This window comes from Peromyscus eremicus, chromosome 15, assembly GCF_949786415.1.
Source record: "Peromyscus eremicus chromosome 15, PerEre_H2_v1, whole genome shotgun sequence".
NCBI classification, from domain to species: domain Eukaryota; kingdom Metazoa; phylum Chordata; class Mammalia; order Rodentia; family Cricetidae; genus Peromyscus; species Peromyscus eremicus.
Window position 1 is genome coordinate 23,029,117 of NC_081431.1, and position 23,665 is coordinate 23,052,781.

General features: G+C 42.8%; 1 protein-coding gene across 2 annotated transcripts in view; it reads right to left on the minus strand.

Annotated features, from left to right (window-relative positions):
• Slamf1 (signaling lymphocytic activation molecule family member 1) overlaps nucleotides 1-20,464 on the minus strand; it is a 34,150-nt gene extending 13,686 nt beyond the window's left edge. The window contains exons 1-3 of one of the 2 annotated variants that reach the window (XM_059280512.1): nucleotides 20,389-20,464; nucleotides 11,821-12,159; nucleotides 9,707-9,979 (exon numbers count right to left, since the gene is read on the minus strand). In XM_059280512.1, coding sequence (XP_059136495.1) covers nucleotides 9,707-9,979; nucleotides 11,821-12,159; nucleotides 20,389-20,464 — 688 coding nt within the window. Of the gene's footprint in view, nucleotides 1-9,688; nucleotides 9,980-11,820; nucleotides 12,160-20,388 lie in introns of both variants that reach the window. The other variant, XM_059280513.1, reaches the window with a different exon arrangement.
• Nucleotides 20,465-23,665: the final 3,201 nt, after the last annotated feature.

A 23,665-nucleotide genomic window follows, 5' to 3' on the forward strand; every position in this document is an offset into this window, starting at 1 on the left:
AGAAAAGCATATAGCTTTTCCTGTCAATTGTTGTCATCTTTTAAATTGGCAAAGCTAACTGAGGCTTGAAATCATACAGCCAAATTTTGTAGCTTTCTCTTCTCTAGCCACGATGCTGAATCCTTTTCAATCAAGAACACCACTTTGGAAAAGAGTGAATAAGGCCTTTGTCTCAGTCACCAAGATATACGGCTCACTAACATAGTAGGGGCCAGTTGCTAAGTCCTTACAGTCAGACGCTTTAAATAGTGAATCCTGTACAGTAATGTATTTAATCAGAACAATGCTAAGGGGTGGGTGCTTTTATTATTTCCATTTTATAAGCAAGGAAACGGCATGAAGAATATGAGGAACTAGAGCCAGGAATAGGAGAGGAAGCATGGCTGACTACTAAAGATAAGCTGCCTGGGAGTCAGAGAGCCTCCTGGACTTGGAGCGAGCAGTGAGGTCCCATTTGAAGCACCAGGTTTCTAAGTAGTGACACTAAGTTCTAGTGTTACCAAAGAAACAAATGCAATAACAGGTATTAACACAAACACGTAAGGACACTTTATAAAAGTTATTGTGAAAGAAAAGCATGTTTAAGAACATCCTACCCAGAAGTATAAATACATACAAATAAACAAACATCCTGGTTGTTGAACCTTTGAGGGATACATCAGAAGTTGAAAGGAAGAACTAAGTGGGTTAGGAAGGAACAGAGTGATTGCAGACAAAATGTTTATAGAACTCACGAGAATATAGACAGATATCCCACAGAACTGATAAAAGTCTCCAGCCTGGCAACTACTCAGTAGTTTCTTTCTGGTCTTGAAAGAATTCTTTTCTTCCTAGACTCTCAATATAGCGAATCACAAGGAATCTCATAGCAATGACAGATTCTCTTCCTCAAGTAAACTCTGTTTTGACCCTGCCAAATACCAACTTCAACAGCCTTGAGCCAAAAAGGAGAGGACCTAGGTGTAGCTAGAGTTTTCCTGCCTGGCCCACAGTCAGGACAAATCTCTCTCACCTGCCAGTCCCACAACCATTCAGACTCGACCAAGTAAACACAGAGACTTATATTGGTTACAAACTGTATGGCTGTGGCAGGCTTCTTGCTAACTGTTCTTACAGCTTAAATTAATCCATTTCCATTAATCTATGCCTTGACACGTGGCTCGTGGCTTACCGGCATCTTCACATGCTGTTTCTCATCGTGGCGGCTGGCAGTGTCTCTCTGACTCAGCCTTCCACGTCCCAGCTTTATTCTCCTCCTTGTCCCGCCTACACTTCCTGCCTAGCCAATGGCCAATCAGTGTTTTATTTATTGACTAATTAGCAACACATTTGCCATACAGAACATCCCACAGCACCTAGGTGTGGTGGTTCATGCCTCTCGTCCCACCACTCAGAAGGCTGAAATAGGAGGGCTGGAAGTTCAAGGGCAGCCCGGGCTGTGGAGTGAGACCCTGACTTAAAAATGAATAAATGAGTGAATGAAGAAACGTGGGTAAGCAGAGAGTTGGCTTTGTACAACACATAGAGTGTGAAGGCAGGTATGAGCCGCTCAGTCTGCATGACACCCTGAATGGTACATGATGGCTGAGAACCCTCTGTGTACGTATGTGCATGCATGTATGTATGTATGTGTGTATGTGCATGGATGTCTGACTGGAAGTGTAATTGGCTCAGATGTTTTGCTGTCAGTACTAGGGACACACAGAGAAAACTCCCCAGTCCAAGGAGAAAAGCAGGGGCATCAGCCTAAGCTTCCTTCACAAACCGTGGTACTGGTCCAGCAAATCGTGGTAGTAGCACTTCCTATTTTGAGAGAGTTCCTCTTTCTTCTTCTAACATATGTATCTTGAGGAAGTCTATAACAAAAGCTGACTTACAACCAAACACCTCAACCATTTATTTATATCATTTCCAAAGATAATGTCTCTTCTAAATTTCATACGAGATTTACAAAAAGACCAAAAACCAAGGTGATGCCTCTGAGACTGGAGAATAACGGATGGCAGACTTTCCTGGGGACTTTGCCTGCCAAATCCACCTTTCTCACCTCCCTGGGCCTTCTGCTGGCAGCCTTGCTGCCCACCAACTCACGCAAGTCAACAACTACAGGCACATGACTGAAGTCCCCAATGTGGTAACACCAGGTCTGTGTCTTCCCAGGATCTCAGGAGGAGGAAATCAACCTGCTGCCTGTATCTCGTGACATAAATGACCAGCTTCTGTCAGCTATGAGAGGCAATCTGGCCATCATCCTGAAAGATATTTTTATCAATTCTAATTTTTCCCTTTGCCTTTTAAAATATGTATGAGTATATTGGTGAATTTTTAAAAAATAAAACTATTGGCTTAAAAAAAAAACTTAAAGGAACTGTACAGAATGCTTAGTTTGCCCAACCCACTCATTTCACACTGGGGAAACAAGTATATAAAGTGTTCCAGAAGATGTCATTGGCACAGCTGGGAAGGTGAGAACTGTAGATTTTGAGGCTTGTGACAGCCCCTGGAGATGGGAGTCCCACGAGGAAAGTAGTTACCGACTCTGGTGCCTGGGGGAGCTAAGGCCAGCCTGCCTCTGTGCCATCTTCCTTCCACCCTATACCCCCCTTCCTGACGAGGCTTCAGTGGTCCACCACTCCTGCTCAGGCCCTGTGCTCAGGCCACTCTTCCTTCCTCAGCGTCACCTTTCCTGAACATTCCAGCCTCACTCTGTCCTCTCCTCAAGACTTCAGCGTCAGGTGTAGTTTACATCACATAGGGTAGAACATCACATAGGGTAGAACATCACATAGGGTAGAACATCACATAGGGTAGAACCTGTGTTTTCCACCATTGTCTTTGCAGTGCAAACCATTTTAACTGACCGTATTAGAAACCAGACAGATGGATTCAACTCCATGTGTGCTAATTAATAACTGTGTGTCTCAGAGAGTCCTTCATACTCTCCAAGGCCTGTTTCATCATCAATAACGTGAGCATAAAAGTTTTTAGTTCAGAGGGTTGTTCTGATGAACCAGCACAATAATGTAAATAAAGTGTTCAGAGCAATGTCTAGAATCCATCACATGATCAGTGAATGTACTTGGCACACACATCTTCAGTAAGTTCTTAAAGAAAATGAATTTGCCCTCAAGTGCAGAAGTGTTCTCCTCCTTGAAGCCCAGAGGTTCTGAGTCCCATCCTATCATTTGGTTATGGCTTGGTTTTCCCACCTGAGTAGCAGGCCCCAAGGTGCCTCTACTTAATGCTCACCCACTTGGTGCTATTTGCTAATCATGATATTTATATAGAAACTATCAAGGACTTGAAGCCCTGAGGAGTTCAGACAAATATGGACACAATGCTGCTTATCTAGCTTGTGGGGGTCAGGTCGTGCATAGTTTCCAGTTTCTGGAAATGTTTTCCTTGTGGTCCTCCGAGGCTTTGTTCCTATTGCTCGACTTGTCTTTCTCTGTGCTGTTCTCATGGGAGGATTGATCCCTCCCTCAGTTTCTACATCAAGCAAAGGCAAGATGGAAGAACTCTACACCAATCTTCTGTGGAGGATCTGAAGGGACTCAAGGGGCAGACTCTCTTGTGAAATGGGGAGCTTCCACCCATCACCTGATAAGCTCAGACCTTTCTATTTTCCTCTTTTTTATTTGGTTTGTTTGTTTTGTTTTGTTGAGAGGTTAGGCTGGCCTAGAACGTGCTGTGTAGCCTTGTGGTCCCCCTGTCTCAGCTTCCCCAGTGCTAGGGTTAGAGGCCTGTGCCGGTTCCCTCAGCTGCTCTGTTTCTGCATGAACAATATCTTCCCCTTCCTTGGAGCATCCCAGCTACATCAATGTTCCTTGGGGGAGGGGTTCATTGTCTGTCTTCTAGCATTGCTATTAAAGCATGTTTTAAGTACTGCATATCCTCCAAAGAGAAATTTTAGTAGTAGTCTCTTTAAAAATGATGTTTTGTTTTTCATCTAGTAATTTACAGAAGTCCTGCTTAGGTTGGCAATCTCTAAAGGTAGTCCTCTTTGCCTATTCTTTGCCATCCTCCCATCCCATCAGATATAGGACAGGAAGTCACTGCATATACATTTGAGGAACTTAAATTATTGAATATGAATGGATCTTAGAGAGCTGGCGTGTATACTTTTGTTAAAAATTATCAGAGTGCTAAATATACGAAGGTCTCAGAAAGCATGCTGGGTCACTTTCTGAATGCTCTGAGACAGGAGTCAAAAGAAGTACCAATGACCTACTTGATATAGCTTTGTGATAACATGAAGCTGGAAAGAGTGTGTTTGCCCAAACACACCACCTGTGCTCCTATTTCCAAACCGAAAGATCCCATTCCCTCTCCTTTTGTTCATTCATGTAGTGAGGCCTCTCAGTATGGTGGTTCTCAGAAACCAGATAAAACTTGTCCTTGGCTACACAGGCCCTTCATTCACAAAGCAACATTACCTCATTTTTTTTCCTCTTTCTTGTTTCCCTTCCCTTCCCTTCCTTTCCCTTCTCTTCTCTTCTCTTCTCTTCTCTTCTCTTCTCTTCTCTTCTCTTCTCTTCTCTTCTCTTCTCTCTCTCTCTCTCTCTCTCTCTCTCTCTCTCTCTCTCTCTCTCTCTCCCCCTCCCCCTCTCCCTCTCCCTTTCTTTCTTTGAACCAGAGTGATGATGCTTTCCCCCCCTGCAGAAACCCCTTAGAGGCAGTTAAGTGGGTTGACTGAAAACACCTGTACCATTTAGAGGAGCCAGTGCTTGGCATGAGTCTCCACCCTGAAGCCCTCCACTATTAGCTGTGTAGTTAACTGTGCGAAAACTATTAGCAGTAAGAAACCCTGCACAGAGCCACACCTCCAAGGAAAATGCTGGCCATCTTCTTCCCCTTTTTGTCTCTGAAAAATCTGTCGTCACAGCGACACAAAAGCTTCTCTCCCTTCAAGTCCTCAAATCGTGTTATTTAAAGAAGATAAAAAGAAAACAAAACAGAACCCAAGAAATAACTGTAGTTCATCCAGGAGCCTCTGAGATGCTCACATAACGGTCTGAGGGTACCGGATCTCTTTCCTGCCTTTCATGTGGTTTTGTCAGCAAGGTTACTGGCATGGAGCAGGGCTCCTTGAAGAAGTCGGCAATCTTCAAGAGATGCATTTTTGGTGGTAGTTTCCAGTGAGAACTGGGGCTGGGGAGAGGATACTAACTTAACATCTGGGAGCCTCCAAGAAAAAGTTTTTATGGAACCCACACCTTCTGGGAACACCCCTCACACCAGCCTGTTCCACCCAGATAGTGTTGCAGAGGGAACTAGTCATCTATCCTCCCATTCTTTCTTGGCACTACAAGCTGGCTCTGGACACACAGCTGCCCAGCTGCTGATAACTGTATTTCCTAGCTTTCCTTGTAACATGTTTGGCCAATGAGAAGTATCTAACCTCTGTTCTTTCACTCTGGCTGTCAGGTTTTCGAGATGGGGATGACAATGGAGAGGACCATGGACATGGAACATCTAGGTGACTATGAAAATGAGGCTTTACTAGACCAGGGTGGGAGACACTCTGGATCTCAAGTGTCAGCCCTTTGTTCCACTGAGCCAGCATTTTACTAATTTCTTGAGAAAGTTTTTCCTTTTAGTGTGGGCTTCCAGGGGCATTCCCTTCTAGCTGAATTTTTAAGATTTTGAATCAATCATCCTCGCACAGACATAATACTTTCAAAACATAGTGATTAAGGACAGCAGCAAGTCCCACACAGGATCTACTGTCAAACCACATTAATGTGCTTCACATGACCTAGATAAAGGATGTTATACAGCCCAAGAATTTAGGCCTTACCATAAGAGACTTCATTATGATGGACATTGAAGGTGTATGAAATTCTTAAATAGCAATTGGAACATGGATGATTATATGACTGAGAGCCTAGACAAATGTCACTGAAACTTCTTTTCAAGGAACAAATGTGTTCATGCACGTATTTTCATTAATCAAAGTGGAAAAATGTCTTCAAAGTAACTCCTCTGACTTACTGATGGCAACATCTGATGAACCCTCAGCCTACCATATAGTTTCATTCCAGGGCTGAGGTTTCCCATGGTGTACACTGTGTAAGAAGTCTTTGTTGCACTAACAGTTGCTGCTTTGACCTTGGCCTCAGCACATTGAATGGATTACTGTCATAATGTCCTCCTATACCTAGTTTCTTTCTCTTCTGCCTCTTGCTGACCCTAGTCTCTTCTCTACACCACTGCACTTTCCCTTTGAAATACAAAGACAACGGAGCCCTTTCCCATCCAAAACTGTCAGTTCCGATCACCCTGTTACCTGCAAGATGGTGTAGAATGCGGCACATTCTCGCTTTTCCCTCTGCTTAGGATGTCTGTTGTCAGTGAGTTTGAGTAACTTCTGCTCTTTCCTCAAATCCGAATGTTTGACGAGCCAATGCTCTTTATTCCCTCTCTTTACTATCTTGCACATATTTTGGTTTTATAACCTCTCACACATACCATGTGATCTAGGGTAATTGTCTATTTACAGAGTTATCTTCTTAAGGACAAAGATTGCATCTCTCTCTTTCCATCTTTGTATGCTCAGTACCTTGCATGATGCTGGAACACGGTCAAACATCAATAGATGTTTTGTCAAAGCAAACAAACACAGCAACTAATTTAAAGCTAATTTAAAAATTAGCAACTTCCATTTGCAAACACAAAGTGATAGACCACAGGTTCTCAACCTGTGACCCCGTTCACAGGGGTCACCTAAGACCATTGGAAAACACAGATATTTACAGTACAATTTATAACAGTAGCAAAACTACACTTACAAAGTAGCAACAAAAACAATTTTATGGCTGGGGGTCACCACAACATGAGGAACTGTATTAAAGGGTCACAGCATTAGGAAAGTTGAGAACCACTGTGATAGACCAATGAAAGTGGGTTTTCAGTAATTTAGGTAATTTCCTCTACAGCCCTGTGTAGAAGAAAGGTCATGCTACAAAATGCCTGTATGTCTGGCTTGGATTTGGCGATAACCTCCTCCATCTTTGGAGATGGAGGAACTTTTATTTGAACTGTGAGTTAAACTGTGTTCTCTTAAAATCTATATTTGGAAGTCCTTAGGTTGTAACTTCCATCGGATATGGGAGCTTTACAAAGAGAATCAAGTTAAAAGTAGGGTGCTATGGCTTAATTACTACACCCACCAACTCATACATTGAAGCTCTAAGCCTCATTGGATGATATGTGGGAACGAGTTGTTATGAAGGTAATTAAGTTCAAACGAGGTCACGAGTATGGCCCTCATTTAACTTGACTGGTGTCCGTCTCAAAAGAGGGAAGGGAGAGAGGCACCAGGGATGTACAGACAGAGGAGAAAGGCCATCTGCAAGTCAAGGAGAGGTCCAGGAGAAATCAAAGCTGACAACACCTTGATCTTGAACTTCTAGACTTCAGAACATTGAGACAATAATTTCCAATAGCTTAAAGCACCCAGTTTATGTCATCAATACCTCTAGCAAACTAAGATTCCCCAGCAGCTCTTATTAACGCTTCTTGTTGACACACTCATGAACTGAATTATAAATGTCACCTCTAGAAGAAGCAGCAGTAATTACCCTTTGTTTTGCAGATGGTGAAACAGAGGCCCAAGGGAAGAGAGTGGCTGCCTCATGTCCAATAGCTTCACTGATTGAACGAGGTCTTGGTAGTAGTAGTTGGTGGTCTACTCAGGGCACCATGTTTTGCCACTTCGTGTCCCTCCATATCTCACAGAAGCCTGCTTCATACTTAGTCACACTAGTCATACTTCATCCTCGTAGGTGTAAGCTTTATGTCTTAACAAGATTTTATTATGCAGTAGTTAGATGCTTGCCAAGCTATCTTGAAGCACGAAAGAAGTTCCCATCCCCACATCCAATTTTTGAGATAGGTCAAGGTAAAAATTGGCTGCCCTGTTCCTAAACAGGTTTTTACAACCAAAGAGAGCTAGGCTGGCACAATGAGTATTTTTCTCTCATTTCCAAGGAAAAGCAGCCAGTTTTTCATTGTTAATTTTAAGGCATTTTAAGTGGATTCGCTCTTCCATGAATACCTATGAAGATTTCAGCACCAGACAGCTCAGTTCTCTCACTGGCTCTGTGTTTGATCTTAAACACTTCATAGGGTTTTTTTCCTTACTTCATCCATAGTGTGAAGATGTTAACACTGTCTACATCATTTTATTGCTGTGAGGACAATGATGTGCCATGTAGCCAGTACATAGTGAACCATCAAAGCTGTCAGTTATAGATGAAGAACAAAGTCTCAGAGAAAGCTGGGCTTTTTACTCCACTAATTAGAAAGAGCCCCCTGGGACCCCATTCTGGAAGCTTCCTACTATACAGCACTGTTTTCTTTTCTTTTTTTTTTTTCCAGGATGCCCTGAATGACTGTGGGCAGGGAGAGACATAGAGAACAGCCTACACATGGTTTGTGGGCCACATTTAGAAAGTAGAAACGGTTGACTCTTTCTATGACACGACTGCATTAGGTTCATAAAAAAGAACTCAAAGGAATATGCTGGGGTACAGCAGAGGTATTTCCTATCTGAGAATCCTCTGGGGGTGGGGAGTCTCTGTTACAGGAAGTGCTATGCTGAAGGTATAACGTATATACAGTCCCCTTTCCTTTGTCCCTGCCCATCTGGTGTGTCAATAGAGTCTGTGTGAGTGGGAGTCTCCTTGGAATGACTCTTGCTCCCTTCCCCAGCTAGGAAAATGTCAGGGAGTAAGTAATGCCTTTCAGGGCTCTCCCCAAACCTTCCTGTGACAGAGACACCGTCTGGCACAAGAGGGCAGTGATCTATTCTGTTTCTTGATTAGATGGACTTACTTAATCAGCACTCTCTTCCAACAGAACAAGCATGCCTTCTATCTAGGAAAAGAGAAGACCTACTCAAAATATTTAGGTTTACACATTAACTTCACTATTTGAAGTTGAAGAAACTTGAGGAAGATACTTAAATTTTGTGAACTTCAAGTTCCTCATATGTACAATGAAGCTGGTAATAGCACCCATCTGGAAAATTTATGGTGAACCAAAGGGATGATACAGTTAAAAGTGCCTTGCTGATAAAAAGTGCTATCACTTCATTATCATTCCTAAGTTTCACACTCCAGGGCTTAGCTTACCTCTCACTCTTATTCCTCTGGTCCCCTAACTGGCTAGAAGATTCACAATCCATTCACAACATAAGCCCCTCTCTTACAGCCTATATAACACAAGTAAACGTCTCATGTCTTATATTTACAATGCATTGCTGAGGTGCAGAGATCACACATCATATCTCCTCCCTTCTCTTGCAGCGTAAGTACTTACTAATGGCATAGAACTGTCTCACCACAATGGAGCATGGGTTTGGAACCTAGGACCTGCAATCTGCATTCCCTTTCCCAGACATCATTGTAGGATGGATCTAGGGCAGACAGCATGGAGAAGGGTTTTCCCTTGAAGACCTGAGTTCTGATTCTGCTTTGGTTTTTTTCCTTTCCTATTTGTTCCTCAACTGCAAACCAAATGTAATATAATGCCACTGGGGCCAACATGAAAGCACCTTCGTTGAATGTGCCTGGCGGCTTTGACAATATAAAGAAAACAGGTATCATTGACAAGGGTTGGCGATGGAAGCAGTGAGTATTGGAGTTGCCGTTGATGAGGTGCCCTAGCTGCCGTGAGTACTCACCTGAGGACTCTAGCCCGCACTCCTGCCGGACGTCGAAGGTCTGAGAGCGACTGCTTACAGGATTGCTGGCGGTGCAGTTGTAGAGGCTGTCGTGATGCTGGTTGCTGAGACTGATGTACAGGAGGTGGGAGTGGTTGGTTCGGCTCAGCAGATGGGTGCCTGCCTCGTCGCTCCAGCTGTAGGCCACATGGTCCCCTTTGTTCACCGTGCAGGCTAATATCAAGCTGCAGGTCCCATTCTCATTCTCCTGGGTTTTGTTTAGCACTTTAATCTCTGGGGTGGAGACCTGCTCTGTCAGGAGGAGGAGCAAGGGAGCCATCACTGAAACAAAACTCCCGGAACTATTGACTGGTTTATTCATCAAAACAAAGTCTAGACAAATGGCCTTTCCCCCCTCACTGAGAAGTCTTAAGTGTGAGTTGTCTCTTGTGGAAAACTGTTGTTCACATCATCCCTCACCCCTCTCTGCTCTTTCCAGGACCCTCTTGAGATAGAACAGAGAGGCATTTGGTTTTTAGTTGCTTTCTGCTAATACCATTAGGGTCCTACCAGTCTCTCCTGGTGTTTACCATCTAGACTGTTCTGCCATATTCTATCAGGAATAAGATAGGTTTTGATTGGCTTAAAGTACAATCTCCTAGAGCTAGAAGCATGAGTTTTCAGTGGTGGGATTTCATCGTGCCTCTGTGTGAGTGTGTGTGTGTGTGTGTGTGTGTGTGTGAGTGTGTGTGTGTGTGTGTGTGTGTGTGTGTAACAAGGGCTTTGTGGGTCTAAGGCAGTGGTAGGTTTTCAATCATAGCCACAGGCCCTATCGATCCATACAATTCTAAAGTCATGAGACAGGCAAGGTAAAAAAAGGAGGTCATACTTATTACAGCTACTATAAGACCAGCACATTGCTGGCATTTCATATCCATCTCTTTTAATTCTGTCAATAATTATAACTAAAAATAATCATTCCCATTTTGTGGATGAGGAAACTTCTAAGTGGCCAAGCTGAGTTAAGTACGTTAGTCAGATTCTGAAATTAGCCTGCCCCTTTCTCTCAGCAAAGAAAGTCATGGTTGCAGAGACCACACTTCCCAAAGTACCCAGCGGAGTATATAAGGTGTGATAAAGTCAATAAACTTATAAGAACAAAGGGACAATTATATGACATATGTATGTTATTAAACACACACACACACACACACACACACACACACACACATGATGTGCGGCCTCCATGCACACTCAGCAGAGGGCTATGGGAATTCTGCACTCTCTGTTTTCAGGAGGGAAACTCTGGGGCAGGAGAGAGTCGAGACGTTTCTGTTTCTCTCCTAGGTAACTGAAGGTTTCAATGAAATGCTGGCTGTGAAGTCAGCACAGACGTCAGGCAGTCTTGGAAAGCAGATGAGCCTCCAGGCCTAAGGGACAGGAATCCTAGGCGTCTCAAGGACAGAAGCAGAGGTTAAAGGGGCCCAGGAAAGTGCTGGGCTCAGGTAGATGTAGCTTCTACAGTCCCACCACTAAACAGCTACATCACCAGATCCTGGTTCAAATGAGAAAAAAAGGTGTTTCTTTCACCATGTAGGTGGAAAACTCCCCCAGGGCTCTGGGCTTGGTGAGTGGCTGTGGGTGGAATGTCAGCTCTTTCACTCAGAACCTCTGCTTCAGCAAACATCCTACACAAATATGGGTAGGCACGTGCAAAACCACTTGCCCCTGGAGTCGGGGTCCCTGGTGATGAAAGAGAAGTTAGGTTTGTTCAGTTGTATTCAAACTTTGTACTTTCGGGCTTGATAGGAAAAAAAAAAAAACCAACGCTTTTTAAAAAAATTGATATGCAAACTAAGCCTGTTAGAGGTGAAAGCCAGCTCTTCAGGCCCCACACAGTGGGCTCTCTTCTTTTCAAAACAGGAATCAAATCAGCCTCCACCGAGGTGCAGTTTGGAAGATAAATATAAACAAACAAACAAACAAACAAACAAACAAATAAATAGTATCAGCCTGTCAAAATGCTTCCCTTAAGCTTAAATACTTGTTGGACCAGATATTTCAAGTTGCTTCCAATTCCAGACACCCTACTTCTGAGAAAGGACTAAGTCTTCTAGGCCTCCTATGTGAAGTGTGAAAACTCCCATTTTTACCATAAAGCTTCAGCTGCATGCAGAATTGCTGAACTGCCACATTCTCCTCCAAATTCACAAAGTACCATCCTTCACTCTCGGTCCTGTTTCCCAGGATCCTCAGGCTCAGGTTTTCTGGTTGAAACTGGTAACCATCTTCCAGGTGATCTGGATAGCCTCCTTTAGCGAAATCAAAAGACACTATTTTCTTGTTGGTTTTGCTTCCTAAAGACGTTCCTTTCGTGACAAGGATGCGGATGCTTTTGTTAACGCTTTTATTTATCTGTTCATTTGTCAGGGGCATCCAAGTGTCGTTTCCTAGCTGCCTGTTAATCACCTGGCAGTTCATCACATCTCCACCTGTGGGAAGGAAGGGACGATAACTCCTTATGATGAAAGACCTGGAGAATACATTGTGTAGAGGACAGACAATGACGGACAGGCTTGAGGCTCGCCTCTCCTGTTGAACTATCTCAAATTACCAGGTGGTGGTCTACAAGGACTACCACCAGGACCCTAACCATAACTTCAGTATTTCAAAGCATCCAGTGGAAATTCTAGAATTACTTACACCAGGGTTCTGTCAACTCAGACTTAACAGTGAAGGCGCAGAAGACAAGGTAAATGACTTCCTTAAAGTCGCGTTAGTAAGTGGCAGAGCCAGGACTAGAACCTCAGTCTATAATTTTTCTACCAAGGTTCTTGCCAGCACTCAGTATGCACGGTGAAGAGTGGATAACAGTAAAAAGGAGCCCAGGGGACCATGGTTCCAGAAGCACCAAGCCAGGTGATAAGAAATAGAGACGGGTCTGAGGACTGTGAAAATTAGGGAGGTGGTGTGCTTCGTATCCAAACTGGAATCCTAGTTCTCCAAAAATATCTGAGATAATTAATAATGGTGAGGGCAAGAGATTATTTTATTTCTCTTTTAAAAAAAAGCTGAACCAACAAGAACAAAGGAGGGGGGAGGTTAAAAAAACCCACGAAAACCCAAAAGCCTTTCAAACCACTATAAGGGACTCTAGTGCTGACTATTTAATACCTCCGCTTTGCTCAAACCCACAGCCTGCCTTTCTGCCTCCTCTCTCAGGCGTGGCTGCCCTTTTTGTTTCACTGAAAAAAACATAGAAGAAATAAAAAGCAAATTTCAGTCTATGGAAATCCCAATGGATCTATCTACCTGGAGGAATGGCCGGTGTTTCTTATCCAAGGCTAGCCTCTCCCCTCAAGGGACAATCCCATGCTTTCAGGTTTTGCCTCTGTAATCCAACCCCCTGCATTATCAGCTGCCTTCTGGATTTCTTTCACCGACATATACATACAATCACTTAATTGCCCTCATCTAAAAACAAAACAAAACAAAACAAAACCCCAAAACAACAACAAAAAACAAAAACAAAACAAAAAAACAAAAATAAAAAACCTCTCCTCTGATCTCAGGCCAATCCTCTGCCTCTTCGCCATTTTTATTTTCTTTTTGGAAGCTTCTTGCATGTCTGTTTATGTTTTCTGCTTTAACTTCTTGACACAATTCCCCTGTGCCCATCCAAATATTCTTCCCAAATTCTCATTGGATCACACCTGCTAAGATCAGTCTGTTATACAGAGCCAAATCAATTAATTCTCCATCATTGCCTTGAGTGTTTCTCAGGAACACTCGACATAGTTCATCATCTCTCCTTCAAACACTGTCTGTATTTGGTCCCTGAGATACTACACTTCCATGACTTGCTATTTTTTCTTTTTATCATTCTTAGTTTCCTTGGGGAAACTTCTGTTTTTTTCAGATATCAAAATATGAGACCATGCCTAGGCTCGGGCTTCCTTCTCTTCCTTATTTACACCTATTCAATTTCTCATGTAGCTGAACAGTTTGACACATCTCCGCAGTATTTACAGTTACATATGTTGGCTAATCCTTTCACTGCCTAATCCTCTACTGCCTCCATAGAGGAGCACTTAGAGTTTTACATGGCTTCTGACTTTAGCAAAGAACTTTCTGTTCAAACATGACCATTTGTCCAGTTTCTCAGGCCACAACATGGGAGCATCCTTGAGTCTGTCCTTTCTCACACTCCACATTTGGTTGACAGGAAATCCTGCTAGCTCTAATTTCCATGTGGGTCTGATGCAGAATCACTTCCTATGCCATTCCTTTCTACCACCCACACCACTGCTGCCACCGTCTCCCAACTAATCTCCTGGCATTTGTACCATGGACAGAGAGATCCTTTAAAACCATGTCTAATTTATTGTTTTTTTTTCTTCTATCACTTTTAATCTTCCAGAGCTTTCTAGCACTCACAAAGTTCACAGTCCTTGACTCTGCTCACTGAAAACCTGTCTTTGCTCCAAATCCATTCCCTGCCCACTCTTGGACTGTCATAGAACTATGGTTCCTGTTCTTTAACCTCATCAAAAACTCTCCTGCCTCTGGGCCTTTGCGTGTGCTGTTCCCCTCTGGAAATCTCTTCCCTTATATCCTTAACTGCCCAGTTCCTCACTTTATTTTAGGCGCCTGCTCAGAGAACTCTTTCCTCTGAGAGGCCTCCTCTGATGGAGTATCTAGGACAACCCCTCTGCCCATTGCTCTTGCTGTGGCTGCCTGGTGGCATAGTGCACATTTATTCATTTTATTGTTGTCTGCTCCACTTGAAGACAGTCTTTTCCAGAGAAAGAACCTTACACCACTGCTTATGTCTGACAGCCTGAAATAGTGTTTGGCACAGAGACACTCTGAAATAAATATCTGTTCAGTTGACAAGTGCTGAAAGCCATATGACCTTGGCAAACCTTTTATTTAGCTTAGCCTAACATGTATATAACTGAATTTAACCCTAAGTTAATGTTCATGGTAGGGGCACATGACTCGATGAGCATAGATTGTTCTAGCTGATAAGAGATTCAAAAGAGTAAAATGAAAACACCTGCTTCTGTGATGGGCCTGTCTAGAAGAGACCCCTTCTCCACTGTGGTAAAGCTGAGCTACTGGAAAATTGGGTAAACTGCCCAAAATATTCTTGACATTAATGTGCCTTGAAATGCCTACACTATCTACTAAATGACCCAGCCCAAATTAATTAAAGACTATTAATGTCAGGGAAAAAAGATGCAGTCTCCATGGGCTAAAGTCAGGATGAGTGTGTTTGAGGCATGGTTGTTACAGGAAAGTGGGGTAGGTGACAAGGAAGTTGGTCTTTTGGGCATTGCTAATATTTCCTCTTAAAACAGAGTGCTCACCCTGTTGCTCAGTTGGAAGAAGACTCTTATTTTTACTGTGGTTGTTTAGTACTATTTTTACATGGGTACATTGGGAAGCACATTGAACTTTCTTCCAGTCACACTCACAAATACCTGACAATTCCAGATGACACAGTTCCTCTGATGGCTTCATACCTGAATTGTGAAAATGTACCCAAGATAGTGACCTCTTGAGCTCTAAATATACGTAAATGAAGGAAGGAAGACTGAGAGCCATACATGTACCTTTGAATGTATGTACATTTTGGGGAACACCTCTCTAAATGCCATTTCTGAAAGAGATATGAGATTTTCGAAACCGAATTGCTACTGTTGACATTTTAAACTAATTTTGATATGGAGAAGAAGGGGGAAATGGGGAAATTTACCCACTCCAAGACTGTTAATACCTCACTCTCCAAATGCCTCCCATACAACCTTTCCTACCACATGACCCAGTAGGCTGTTTTGTACTTTCAGAGTACAGAATTGGTAGTAGGAAGTAGCCAAATAAACAAATCAATCAATGATAGTGGGTAAGAGGAGAAAGGGTGAACGAATAGAAATGGGGCAGATGAAGACAGACTTCACAGCTTGCATGCACAAGGAATGGAACCAGAACTTCACCAGGAGGAGACCCTAACACCCAAACACACAAAGGATGATGATGTAATTGCTCCCATGACTGCTGAGTCTGGAGGGGTGCTTGAGGTCATCTCCACCCAAGCACAAATGGAAACACAAGTGGGGCTGTAAAGCCCTTCAAGTAGACTGTCTGTTCCTGAAACATCCTACTGCCTGATGAGGGTTTTCCAGTGAGCCTGTGATTCAGTCAGCCCTGTTTACTAGAAGAGGCTGGGAGGAAACATTTATGTTCTTCACACCGACTCACTTTCCTTCACGGGTAACTCTACTTTGAAGGTGGAGTGATTCATACAGGCAAGTGAACAAATTTGCAGGATTTAGCTAACCCTTTCACAAGGTGGGATTCTACCTCAGAACTCTATTTTTGGCTTTATTCTGATATTTTATAGATGCTTTTAGCATCTTGCTACATCTCTTCTTTCTTTCTTTCTTTCTTTCTTTCTTTCTTTCTTTCTTTCTTTCTTTCTTTCTTTCTTTCTTTCTTTCTCTCTCTCTCTCTCTCTCTCTCTCTCTCTCTCTTTCTTTCTTTCTTTCTTTCTTTCTTCCTCTCTTTCTCTCTTTCCCTTTCTTCTTTCCTTCCTTCCTTCCTTCCTTCCTTCCTTCCTTCTTTTGTTTTTTTTGTAGAAAAGAGATAGGTTTCACAGGCTTCAAAGTTCTAGTTGTAAATGCAAACTCAAGAAGGAAAAATAGCTTGTCTAAGGTTTATTTTTAACCTAAATATCAGTTAAATCCCTATTCCACAGAGCTGAGAGTGCTGGGTCTTTGTTGCTCGGTCTGTTTGCATCCAGCATTTCTCAGCCTAAAAGCTTGGACCACCCTTTGTTCGGCCAATTCCTTCCGTTCTTCAGGTCTTCTTCAGCTTGACTTGTTTTTATGAGGAAATTCTTCCTGGACTCGGGGCTCCAGTTAGCTTTCCAACTGCATGCTTCCATCTTACTTTGCATCACTCCATTACACCACTTATCACAGTTTCAACTAGTTTAGTACTTGTCGTTCTCACACAGTTATAAGCTTTTAAGAAGAGGGATTGTCTTTTACTCATTGTGGTATTCTAACAGGTACCTGGGACACAATGGGAGCCCAGGAAATCCTTGTCGTCAAAGCAAATGAGTGAAATGAAATGGGATGAATGAATGAATGAATGAATGATGAGATAAGTCTAAGTTCTTCTCTTTCCACATCAAAATGAATTCCATTTTATGTCTGTAGCATTCCTACGTGGGATGAGAGACAGTATTTGTCCCCACTTTCCAGGTGAGTATTTAGAAGTTCTTCAGTCATAAACCCTTGGTTTTTGGCTACAACAGACCCTTTGCCATTCCGCTTACATCACTTTAGGTCTGTATTTGTATCTCCATCTAAAATACTCTTTCCCAACCCTAGCAGAATCCAACCTATGTATTTGAAAGACACACAACAACAGGCAGCAATGTTGTCTTCAGCAAGGGTTATAGAAAGAAGCTATCTTCATTCTAATGTCCTTTGTTCTGTTGAAGTTTTAGAGGCACACATGCAACTGCACCTCTCCTCTACAAAACAAAAAGGTTAAAATAAAACCTGTACGCTAAATAAAGTTTCTATCTACTTTCTAAATTTCACTCCGTATGTACTTTCTACATTCTCCTATAATTTATCAATTCCTCTCACCTTTTGAAATAGTCTATACTTCAATTAGTTCCAATTCAACTCAACATATATATTTTAATTATAGATATTATAGTCTAGTTTTCCTCATGGGACCTAGATACACTGTATCATTCTTCCCATTTCTCAAACAGAAGCTTATCCAGTTTCATTCACTGACATGTCTAGAGTGTAGAGAGACTGTTAATCTACCCTACTTATCTTTGCTCATTTACAAAGTTGTAATAGTACTAATGATGGTGACAATAATGTCATAGGGTTGGTGTGATAATTAAATGATAAAACACTTAGCATGATGTCTTGTATAAAGCAAACATATAGTATTTTCTACTATTATTTATTCAACAATAATTTTTAAATGGCTTTCACCCATCAGACATTATGTCAGGTGCTTTTCAGAGGCTATGATTTCTCATTTTGCTACCTACCCCTACACCTTGCCTGGCCATGTCAGATACACTCAGTAGATAGGTACTGAATGGAATCTTTGAAAGGCAGTAATAATCAGATCCCTGGTGCTTTGAACTCTATCCCAATGCTGCAGATAAAGAAAGGTGAGGTTTTAGATCATGAGGTTAAATTATTTTGAAGAAGTATCTGGGTCAATACATTGGCATAGAATGGGCCAATAGCTGCATTAGGTTGGCTCAAGCCTAGAACCCAGGCTTTGTCTCTTCTCTCTTACTCAACATGTATGGAGGGGGTGGGAAGGACCTACATGGAAGAATAAAGCACCTCATTTTTGGAGAGTCATCCATCATAACACATATATCCTTGTAGCACCAATATTAATAATGAGGCTATGAAAATATAGGGTCAGGGGATGCTCTACTCACATACGGCCCTAAAATTGTTCTACAAATAAAGCCCAATTTAAAAGATTATTGACACATTGAATGATCTGAACCAACCGATTTCTAGATGTAATGTGACAATATATTTGGTCTTCAGTGTGTATTCTTCAGAACATGAACTTGGCATTTTACATCTAACTCAAGAATTCATGGAAACCTCAGGCACTTGTTATGAAAATATTTGTGAATTGGAGTTAATGGTCTATGCAGATGAGGATCATAATCTTCTGGCAGGAATGATGAAGGGGAAAGCAGTATCAGAGACCAACAAAATGATATTGTTGAACAAATTAATATACACAATAACCACAACAGAAACAGCAGCCTAGGTCGTATCCACTGTAAAGAATATGAAGCTTCCTGAGAGTCTAATAAATACTAACATTGTGACATAAGCACAATATGTCTGCCTTCTTTAAGGGCAAGAGATTAAAGACGACTCCCAGTAAAACAGAGAAGAAAAAGGCATAAAGTTTACCTTGCAGTTATTTACCCAAAGATAGTAACTCTTCACTATGGCTCTTGGGTTTAAGTCAAGATGTTTTATAGAAGTTGTACAAAATAAGCATGTAATGTTCAAGGTAAATAAATAAATCAACTGTCATTTAGGAGAATTGGTTTTAGTTGGGAAGGGACATGTGGACTTTTTTTTTTCTTTTTACAGTTCTGACTGGGAACTGAAAATTGAGCTGAAATGGGAAGGTGCTGATTTTTACAAGAATCAAGCTTCTTTGTTGAGTCGCTCTGACACGACTGATCTGTCTCATTTGCAAAGCACTTCTATTTGGGTTTTATTGGGGTTTCACAAAAGAGTACACAATTAAAAATAGAACACTGGCAAAAATTGAACCAATATTAGACGACGGAAAGCAAGGAAAGAATAGTTGCCAAGTGGGGTGACATGTAAGTGTTCTGGGGCTGGGCTGTCATTAACTAACAAATGACCTCTCACCCTTAAGCAGAACATTTGCTAGCTACACCTGAGCTGCCACAGGCAAGGCTAGCCAGGGAGAAAAACAGAAATTCATCTCATAGTTATTAGTCACCAAGGAGCCCAGCAATGGCAGGGTTCAGACAGGATTCAGTGAGGAAGGCCAAGCTCTACCTACAAAGATGCTTGGTTTGGTGATCTAAGCTCTCAAAGTGGGGCTAAGCAAGGGCCTCCTCATCTGAGACTTGAGCAAGAGATTCCTTTTACAGCATCCCCACATCCCTGGCACATTCCAGGGCTTTTCTTAGAATAGTCCACAATGGATTTGCAGTTATGGAAACTCCAAGACCAAAACGCTCAAGCCCTCAGGATTTCCCCATCCCCCTTCTAAGCCTTCTCCACGCCAGGCTGTCTCCCACAATCTAATCAAATCCTAAGGTGGAGTTGCCCATTCCACTTCCATAGTCAGCCCATTATCACCACTTAGCGCTGTTGCTCTCAATTATCTTTTCCTATGGCTCTGACCCACTAAGCAGAAAGCAATAGCTTGCTTTGGAAAGAAGAAGAGTCAGCGGGATGGGAGAGAAGTCAGGCTCCTTTAATGTTGCTACAGTTGGGCTCCACTGTAGCCGCTTCTTTGACCTTAAGTTTTTCAGTTTGCATTTTCCGCATTCTATAACCAGCCCTGGGTTCCAAAATTCCCATCCTCTCCCCTTCTTACTGCTTTGGAATCATCTCTTATAAGAAAGTGTGACCTCACTTCAGCCACCATCTGTTGTCGGCCAAAGGTCTGAGGTTTCTCACTTCTACCTGTCTCCCTCTGCCACCTCTGCTCTACACTGGACCATGTTCTTCTTTGTCTGCTGGTGTATGTGTGAAAGTCACTTTCAATAGCAGGGATGCAGGACAAGTCTCCCAGGGCTCTGTTCCATAGCCTGAGTTTTTGCCAGAAGGTACCCACCCCAAACCAACCACTCAGAACTTCAGCCTGAGTCCCTTACACCAAGAGGCTAATTATGGATGTAGCAGGTGGATTTGGCTTCTGGTTTCCTTAGAAACCAGTGTCGATGGGGCGAATCCCTGGAACGCGAGGCTCAAGGAATACATAAGTTTCTTCCCCTTTGAAAGACACTGTAGAAACCCAGAGACACTCCTTAAGGAAGAGGTAACTGAACCACAAGCCCCAGTCCACCCATCTCTTCACTATCCCCGAGGCTCTGCTGATTCCAAACTTCTAAACACTGGACTCAAACCCTTAAACAAACGGACACTCACCTGTTCCGTAGCTCAATTCCAAAGTCAGAGAAAGAAACAGAAGCATGCCCAAGGAAATGGACCTGTTGGGATCCATTAGCCAGCGAAGAGAGGGACACGGTGCCTGGCTGGAAGCCGGGCAGCTGCTCACGGTTGTCCCGCGGAGAGGCTCTGATCAGACAATGCTGCCTCTGCCGTCAAGTTTACACATCAGGAACCACTGAGTTCCTGAACCAGCTTCCTGTCTCAACAGGGTTTTTTTTTTTTTCTTTCTGCTTGAGTCTCAAGGATTGCTCATATCTGATCAGGCTTTAATCACTTGGTTGTTCTTGAGAAGCCTAAGTCAGGTGTTTGGACCCATGGGAGCCAGGAAAGGATCTGTGTAGTCACTTCTGTTAAACTCTGGTTTGGGGCAGAATTGCGATCCCTCCCCAACCCTCCTTTTTCTAAGCTGTTTCCAGGAAATGGGTGTCACAAGTTCTCCGAGTAGATCGTCTGGTAACTCTTCTTGGGTCTTCAAAAACCACGGACCTTGGACAGACCACCTACAAACAAGGTCATCAGAGCTCAAGTTCTGTAACTAACCTTCAGTGAGATGATAGGATGTCTATTTTTTACCTGTTCCATGATCTCATTGAACACCTCTGCAAGTCAGATCCAGAGCTACAGTCACAGACTGATGGGGCAAGCAAGAATGGACCACTGACCAACAGCCCATTTCCCTGATGGGCACAGTGTGGCAGGGCTCACAAGGAGATTTTGAAAGATGAGGCTAGATGTGTGTGTGTGTGTGTGTGTGTGTGTGTGTGTGTCTGCCACAGTTGTGCATGTGGAGGTCAAAGAACAACCCTCTGGAATCACTTCTCTCCTTCCATTATGTGAGCTCCTGTTGTTAAACTGAATTTGCCAGGCCTGTACAGCAAGTACCCTTATCCGCCGAGCCATCTTGCCGGTCCCCAGGCTAATGCTTTTGGAATCCATTGTTGTAATCACAGGTGCTCTTCTCTTGGTCTCCCCAAAGGCCTTAGGGTACAAAGCGCTGATGATGGAGGAAAACTGGTCCTTTGCCCTCTTTGTTTGCCTTCCTCCTTCCTCCAGAATCCACCTTCATAGAGGTGACTTAGGTATGGTGTGTTCCCAGCTCTACACTCGGTGTCATCACCGTGGGAGCTAGAAATCTGCCACATCTGGAGTCAATACCACAGAAATTGGCAAATGATGTAAATTAGAGTTTCTTCCTTCCTTCCTTTCATTCTCCCCCTGCCATTTTTTTTTTTTTTTTTTTTTTTTTTTTTTTTTTTTTTTTTTTTTTTGAGACAGAGTCTCACTATGTAGTTCTGGCTAAACTGTACTCACTATGTAGACCAGGCTGATCTCAAACTCACCTAGTTCTGCTTCCCAAGGGCTGAGATTACAGGTGTGTGCACCACCACATCTGGCCATGAAATTGGAGTTTTCAAAAATGATGCATATCTTTGAGTTACAGAGCTACTGGAACGCGTGCTCCATCCAGTGTGCTTCTGCCGTCCCCGCCCTTTCTTCCAAATACTTACTTCATCCTTCCAGAATGAACCCCCTTCTCATTAAAAATTTTGATTTTTTTTTATCATATTGATGTCCCCCAAGTCTTCCAAGGACATTCACCCAACTCTGTGTCCTTTCTTTTTCAACCCATGAAAACCATTTTGTGCTGACCTAATACCCTTGGATGTGTGGTCTCCCCTGGAGCACAGTTGACTTACCAGGGACTACACTCTGCCAGAAGCTGACAACTATTAATACTTCCGTGGCCAGGGGTGGGATTTTGTGCCCTCCTCTCATCTCCAAGCTGAGATTTGGTTTCCTTTGAGCTTGTCCAGGTTCTATGGATGACGGTACAATCCCCATGAGTTCATATAGGTGCAGCTGCTCTGCTGCGTCTTGAAGACAGTTTCCTTGCCACTGTCTACCACCTCTGGCTCGTACACTCTATCCTGTTGTTTTTAACAAAATCTCAATTGTTCAATTTTACCAGTAAAGACTCGGGAGCCAGGTGCTGGGGTCAGAGCTCAGAAAGGCAGATAAATACCCAGCTGACCTTCCTCCTCAACCTATGGCCCAGAAGCCTCCCTCCTTCTACCTGCCATCTTAAAACAGACTTCTCAAACTGAATGTTCCTCCTTTCTACTTCCTGTGCATCTCTCTTTCCATCCTCCTGACTCCCCTTATTCTCTATGTTTTTTTCTTAATAATCCTATATTCACTTCCTGTCAGCTGGTTGCCTGCCCCGCCTCTTGACCTATACTTGACTTCATTCAATCTTGTTTACAATATTCAAGCAGAAAGCTCTCGTATTAAGGGTGAATGTTGGGGCTGAGCCACACCACAACTAGAAACAGGTTTTTCCAGTAAATAACACTATCTTAGGGTTCACAGTGAGATCAAATATCCTGCAACACTCTTTACCCCCACTTTTGGGAAGAGGGAGTGCAGTATAGATGTTCAATTTACAGATGAGCATTTTACAAACTCTTACCCTCTGGACCTTGGCCAGCTGTGGGATCTCTGTGTTAGTCACCCATACGTATAAAGGTTTCTCTGATAATAGTTGAGGTTAAATAAGAATGGCCCCATAGGCTTGTAAGTTTGAATGCTTAGTCATCAAGGGGTGGCACTACTTTAGAGGGATTAGGAGGTGTGGTCTTATTGGAGGAGGCATGTCACTGGTGGTGGGCTTTGAGGTTTCAAAAGCCCAAGCCAGGCCCAGTAGCTTCCTCTTCCTTCTGCCTGTGTATCCAGATGTTGAATTCTCAGCTCCTTCTCCATCGCCATGTCTGCCAGCACATTGCCATGCTTCCTCCCATGTTGATAATGAACTAAACCTCTAAAACTGTAAGCAAGCCCCCATTAAATGCTTTCCTATGAGAGCTGTCATGGTGTCTTTTCACAGCAATAGAACATAGACTAAGACAAGGGTTGAGAGACATATTAATCTATGGGTGCAATGATAAGTTTAGAAATTAACCCTCCTCTAGCCTCACCTTGAGACATTTCTACTTTATGCCCTGTTGTATGGTATTCACCAAAAAAGACTGCTCAGACATGGGTTTAAGCCAATAGAAAGCCTTTATTTGCCAGATGGTGACTATACTATGTGTTCAGAATCCAAGGGCAACACTGAGCCTTTCTCACGGTGAGCTTCTGAGCACAAAAACCATGTTCTGAGTTGACATACTTAGAACAGTTAGCCAGAATTGAATCTACAGAAGCAAAAAACAAAAAACAAAAAACAAAAAAAATAAAAAAAGCAAGGTTAGTA